The following is a 6,950-nucleotide window of genomic DNA, read 5'->3' as shown; positions in this document are numbered from 1 at the left end:
AGAGAAAACAGTGCAACAATGAATGAATGAGAACTCAAAATCTCTGTAAATATTCATTAAAACTAATAAAATTTAATAATAATTTAAAAAAATATGCAGGGTGGCTCTAGCTGTCATTGTGGCATCATGTTTAAATAAACAATCTTTGGAAAAGCAAGGCCATATAAAAATTAAAAACACTTTTTACTTATTAGGAGAAATACGGAAAATTAGGGTTATGACTCTTTGTTGGGTTTTCAAAAAAATTTTATTTTATTATTTTTGTGTTTGTGTACCGTCAAATCGCATCTGACTGGTACAGGAGGAGTTTGCCCTCCTTCTCCAGCAGAACATCTGGTGGATTCGAACCGCGTGCCTCTGGGATTGCAGTGCAGCTTCTTGCCACTAGGCCACCAGAGCTCCCTCGAGTCTGTTTTACATTATGATAAAAATACTAGACATTTTTTAAATGCTTTCATTTCTTTATTTATAAGATGATTTATTTCTTTAAAGAACTTCAACTTTTTTGCTGCTGTATTAAATGCATTCAAGGGCAACAACTAAGATACTTTCCCCAATATACTTTTCCCCATAACAGTGCTATGATATAATAAGTTTTCAATAAATAAAGCCAAATAGTCATGTACAGAAGTAATAAGTAATTGAAGAATAATGACATTTATTACTTACCTTTCCAGAAACAATCTTTTCATAAATCTGAATTGGTTGGTCTGCAAAGAACGGAGGGTAGCCAGCTGCCATTTCATAGATTAACACTCCTAATGCCCACCAATCCACTGCCTTATTGTAGCCCTAAAATAAACCAACACCGAATGCCAATCATTAGTTCATTTACTAGGAAAAAATGCAGCCATAGATGGTTTAAAATTAATTTTCAGGCATATGAAATATTTTTTAAAAAGCAGTTACTGGGCAGCTATTTAGAAGCGGAAAATATTAAATAAACTGTATTAGAAAAGATATAAATTATACAAAGAGGATAATTCCCATATAGTCGAAAAAGCTATTAGGAGACATTATGAAATCTTTGTTTTACATTCATTAAGAATATAACCAGATGTCTATTTTTTGGAAGACAAATTAGTTGTTGCTCAATAGTAGGAAAGAAGTTGGATGATATTAGCTCTTGATGATCATTATCTAGCCAAGGCTCATAATGTTTAATCATGTTTCCTATAACACACCCTATCTAGAACAGAAGTTTTGAACAGAATGGTAGACATGCGAGTTCACAGCCCAACAGTGAACTGACTTAAAAATATCCTGTTATTGTTAGGTGCTATGGAGTCAACTATGACTCAGTAATACAATGGACAACAGATCTTAATCTTGCCCTACCATGCACCATCCTCACCATCTTTTTCATACTCAAGCCCATCGTAGGAGTCACTTTACTAATCCATCATACTGAGGATCTTTTTTGCTAACCCTCTACTTTTTTCCCCAGCACAATGCCTTTTTGCAAGGACTGGCCCCTTTAGCATGCCCAAAGTACATGAGGCAAAGTCTCACCATCTTTTCTTCTAGAAAGCACTCTGGCTGTCCTTCCTCCAAGACAGGTTTCTTTGTTCTTGTGGCAGTCCATGCTTTATTCAATACTCTTCTCCAACACCACAGTTCAAAGGCACTGATGATTTCTCAGTCTTCCTTACTCATTTTCCAACTTTGAGAGGCAAATGAAAATACTATGGTTCAAGTCAGGTGCACTTAGTTTTAAGTTTTCATCCTTGCTTGCCAGCACTTTAAAGAGGTCTTTGACAGCAGATTTTCCTAACACAACACTTCACTGATTTCTTGACTGCAGCTACCCTGGATGTTGACGGTGGATCCAAGCAAAATGAAATCGTTGATGACAACTTCAATATTTTCTCTATCAATCATGATGCTGCCTTTTGGACCTGTAGTGAGAATTTTTGTTTTCTTGATTTTGAGATGTAACCCACATTGAAAGCTGTGGTCTCTGATATTCTTCAGTAAGTGCTTCAAGGCATCTTCACTTTCAGTGTAATCTGTACAAGGATGTGTAACCTGTACAACGCACATTGTTAACACAGTCTTTCTCATTCCTGCTGCCATATTCTATTTCAGACAGTCTAATTTCTAGGATTATTTGCTCAGGAAATAGACAAATAAATATGATGAAAGGATACAACTCAGACATCCCGCTTCCTTCATTTTAAACCATACAGTGTTCTCCTGTCCTGTTTTGACAATAGCTTCTTGGGGTTCTCTTTTTTCTCAATGTTATCAATAATTTCTTATGATCAAATGCCTTTGCATATAAAACACAAATAAACATCTTTCTGGGCTTCTCTGCTTTCTGTCAAGACCCACCTGATATTCTTATACACTTTTTAATGATAGTCTTCTATAGTAGTCTAAAAATATTCTACACTATTGGAGTGTGAATGTACTCAAAATAATTTTATCCATTTCATAGAATCTTGTTAAAGCTAGAAATATAATGCAGAACTCAATACACTGAACTGCCATTCTTCTCAATGTTAGTCATCATTTGTTTGCATTGGCTTCTCAAGCTGCCCTTTGAAATCTATTCATCTGCTTTACTTTCACATTTCTTTCCTTTGTTTTGGCTTCTCGAGGCTCTAGTGCAATTTTCAGACTGTCTTCTGACATCTACCATATTGGTCTTTTCTTTATCCTCTGTCTCTATAATGACCTTCTGCTTTTTTTTCATGGGTAATAGTCTTGACATTATCCTTCTACTGACCTGGTCTTTGATCATTAGTGATCGTTTCAAACCTATTCTTGAGATGGTTTTTAAATCTATGTAAGTTATTTTTTTATTTTATTATTTTGTATGTGTGTACTGTCAAATCAGATCTGAATGGTACAGGAGGAGATTGCCCCTCCTTCTCCAGCAGAGCGTCTGGTGGATTTGAATTATATACTTCTGGGATTGCAGTGCAGCTTCTTGCCTCTAAGCCACCAGAGCTTCCTTACGTAAGAGATTTAAAGTCATATTTTGGTGAAGTTGATAACTCTTCTGTACTTTTAATTTTCATTTTCTTCAGTTTCAACTTGAACATGCATATGAGTATGTGTTTCAGGTCCTCCTCACTTTCAGAAAGCTAGGTTGCATCGGTTGCAAAATGCAGGCAGTTGATGAGGCTTCCTCTGATCCAATTGTCACACTCTTCAAAAATCAAGTTTCTTTGACCATTCTCTCAGCATACAGAGTAATTAGGTATAGAGAAAAGATATAGCCCTGATGTATAACTTTCTTGACTTTAAACCATGCAGTGTTCCCTTGCTCTGTTGGACAACAGCCTCTTGCTCTAGGTCTAGGTTGCTTTCACCTGAGCACAGTTAAATTGCTGGGATTCCTATTCTTCTCAGTGTTAGCCAAAATATATTATGATCCACATAATCAAACACCTTTGCATACTCAATGAAACACAGATAGACATACTTGTGATAGTCTCTGCTTTCAACTAAAATCTATTTGACATCATCAGTGATATCACTGGAGTCACAGCCTCTTCTAAATAAATACACCTTGAATTTCTGGCTGTTTTCTGCTGACTGACTTTTCCAGGTGTTTCTTAGTAATCTTCAGTAAGATTTTGCTTGCATGTAATATTAATGATATTATTATATAATTCTGATATACTGGATCATCTATTGTATGGCTGGGAACAAATATGAATATTCGAGTCAGTTGGCCAGGTAGGTGCCTTCCAAATTTCTTGGAATGTAAGGCTGGTGAGCATGTTCACAGCTGCATCCATTTGTTGGAAAATGCCAAATGGTATTCCATCAATTCCCAGGGACTTCTATTTTTGCTAGTGTCTTTAGTGCAGCTTGATCTTCCCTTGTTACCACAGGTTCTTAATCATATATTACTTCCTAATCTAGTTTTTTTTCAGTCAATTATTTTTAGTACACTGACTCTGTGTATTCCTTCCATTTTCTTTTGCTGTTTCCTGAGCTGGTCAAGATTTTGCCCATAGCATCCTCCAGTATTGCAACTTGACGCTTGATAGGTGGGTTTGTTTGGGGTTTTTGGTTTTGTTGGGGTTTTTTTTCTTGTTACTTCAGCTTGGGAAATGATAAGAGTGAGTTCTTTTCTCTTGATTTTCTGACTCCTATCCTCTGCACATTTCATTATAATAATTTATCATCTCAAGCTGCTTTTTGCAATCTTCTGTACATCTCTCTTACTTAAGCATTTCTTCTGTTTGTTTTGACTTTTCTAAATTCTCTAAGAATTGTACTAGAACATTTAGAAGCCAAAACAAAGGGAAGAAATTCCTACTAGGCCAACTTGAAAAATTAAATGTATATTTCTTGGACTTAAGTAATAAATTTTTAAAAAAGAGAAGAAAAGTATGTATTGTTGTTTTGCTTTCGGTATTATAGTTAGTCATCCTTGTCTTCCTCTTTTGGAAATATTTAGGGAAAGTCTCTATTTTTGGAATGGAATTAGAAGTCAGACTTATTCAGAGTTGTTAATTCTAACATAATGTCATTATAATTATACCTTGCTGAGGATTATTTCTGGAGCCAAATATTCTGGAGTACCACATAATGTCCAAGTTCTGCCTTTAACTCTTTTGGCAAATCCAAAATCTGTGACCTATAAAAGGGAAAAAAATACTGTTAATTTATTGCTTTAACACTCAAAGTTAAAAATTCAGTGTTAAAATTAAAAACATGCCCTCTTGGACATGTTTAAAAAGGGGGATAAAATGAAGTGAATATAATTGAAATTAATAAATGAAGCTACTATTTATTGAATGAAGGCTAAAACAACACAGGCTTAAAGTCTCTTCCTCTCACTGAAACAACAACAAAAAGCCCCTTTGTAGTCATTACCATAAGATCTCTGATCTAAGGACTAATATAGTAAAAACAAAAAGTAAAAACAGTTTTAATAAAAATGAAAATACTGAGCAGAGTGCTAAGGGTGTGCCTTCAGTTGTTAACCACATCTCTTTTCTGCAAAAGCACCAACTGAAAAATCTGCAGATAGTCTGAAAAGCAATGTTTTCACTTCACCACTAGTGCACATGGAATGAAAATATCACTATCAGTTCAATATACGGTTGATGTTGTTTGGCCACTGTACTGTAACGGCAAAGAACATTCTGACTGTCATTTACTGACTATATGATCTTACAGTTTCACATTAGGCCAGCTTTCCTAGACTTAAAGCAAGGATAACAATAGTACTTACACTTTATGGGGTTATCAAGATTAAGAGATTTAATATATCAGAACGCCTGAAAAATACCTGGTCATAATATGCTCACTTATTTAATAAGTGCTTATAAATGTCATTTTTTAAAGCTTGTGCTTAGTTTACAATAAATGAAATATATATGAATATACAGTGAAGTTCCATCTGTGATAGGATTCATCACAGTTGTTTTTAACGGTGGCAAAACTATGAGTTCAGTTCAAGCCATTAGGAAGAAGCAATAGTTTCAAGCACAATGAGACAAAACAAAACCAACAAAACCAAACCCCCAAAGCTCTCAATTTTGGTTGCTTTTCAAGCATGATGTCCCTTTCCAAGAAACGGCCTCTACTAACAACATGTTCAAAGTATGAGAGATGAATGAATCTTTCCCATATTTGCCTCCAGGAAGCACTCTGGCTATAATTTTCCCAAAATATGTTTGTTCTTTTGGCAGTCCACGGAATAGTATTTTTCTCCACAACTTAAAGGCATCAATTCTTCTTCTGTCATTCTTATTTACTGTCTTGCTCTCAGATGTGCAGCATGTTAATAAAAAGATTCATACCTGGATATAGCCTTGGTGGTCAATTAAGAGATTTTCAGGTTTTAGATCTCTGTAGATGAGGTCTAGTGAGTGAAGGTACTCAAATGTTAGCACTATCTGAGCTGCATAGAACCGTGCGTGGGGTTCACTGCAAAGACAAAACAGTAATTTTCTGTAAAGTAGGTATCATATAGTAAGTAAATACATTATAATATAAAAATCGGCATTTTTCTTTTAAACATATGTAAAAAAATGTTATTCCTTTCAGGCATATTGTAAAGCTCTCAATCATATTTAATGGATTCTTTGAAACATTTAGGAGTAAAACACTTTCAGGAAAAAATAGAAACATAAAAAGGTAGTCTTATATTTGTCTCTCCTTATGTTTGACCTTGAGAGTAACCTAAAGCAAATATGCTAATTTAACACTACTGGGGGATCATTATTACTTTCTTTCTTATACAAATTTCATATCCTTAAGGAATTTCACTGTACAAAAACTCTTTTACTTGATCTGAAGAATAATGTACTTTACAATCCTAATATAGACACACAAACATAATCTTTGTGTACGTATATAAAATTTTTGCATGCACAGATTAGAACAATTGGTACATTAGTGTAATTTTGATGTCATATTCAAAATATTGCTACAGAAGTATGTATTGATTTAAAATTCTATTTCATTTTCTAGTATATATGTCAAATTTTGCTAGTTTATTTGTAAGTTGTAATGACTTTCTGATTTGTGCTACAAATGAAAAAAACCTTAAGAGTAGGAATTCTCTTAAGATGGCTGACATGAGTCTGATCTGACAAGTATCAGAAAAAGAAATTTAAGAAAATTATATACACTATTACTAAAACAATGGCTTTATACAGCATCTAGAGTATCACCTGTGAGTCAGTTCAACTCTACAGCTTGAGGTAGTACAGTTTAAGTTTGAATTAAACACAGTACATATAAAATGTTAGAAAAGGTAGTGTTTCAATGAGAATTATGTTATCAACTTGTTTTTCTCCTACCACCTTGCAAATTACTAAGAAATGTGAGTGCAAGAAATTACAAAGGAAAGAATTCAGTAATTCTGTTGTTGTTGTTGTTATGTGCCGTCGAGTTGTTTCCGACTCATAGCGATCTTATGCACAACAGCCCTAAACCCTGCTCTATCCTGCGCCAACCGCACCGCCTCTGACACA

The 6,950-nt window shown here is 34.5% G+C and overlaps 1 protein-coding gene across 1 annotated transcript in view; it reads right to left on the bottom strand.

Moving 5' to 3' along the window:
- Positions 1-6,950, bottom strand: part of LOC102860184 (cAMP-dependent protein kinase catalytic subunit beta-like) — a 176,056-nt gene that overhangs the window by 38,250 nt on the left and 130,856 nt on the right. The window contains exons 6-8 of the mRNA XM_006898372.1: positions 5,772-5,898; positions 4,505-4,600; positions 670-792 (exon numbers count right to left, since the gene is read on the bottom strand). Coding sequence (XP_006898434.1) covers positions 670-792; positions 4,505-4,600; positions 5,772-5,898 — 346 coding nt within the window. The remainder of the gene's footprint in view (positions 1-669; positions 793-4,504; positions 4,601-5,771; positions 5,899-6,950) is intronic.

The sequence above is a fragment of the Elephantulus edwardii genome, unplaced genomic scaffold (assembly GCF_000299155.1).
Source record: "Elephantulus edwardii isolate Elephantulus edwardi_28Jun2011 unplaced genomic scaffold, EleEdw1.0 scaffold00227, whole genome shotgun sequence".
Lineage (NCBI taxonomy): Eukaryota > Metazoa > Chordata > Mammalia > Macroscelidea > Macroscelididae > Elephantulus > Elephantulus edwardii.
Note: the sequence above shows the minus strand (reverse complement) of the source record. Positions and strands in the feature narration are given on the sequence as shown.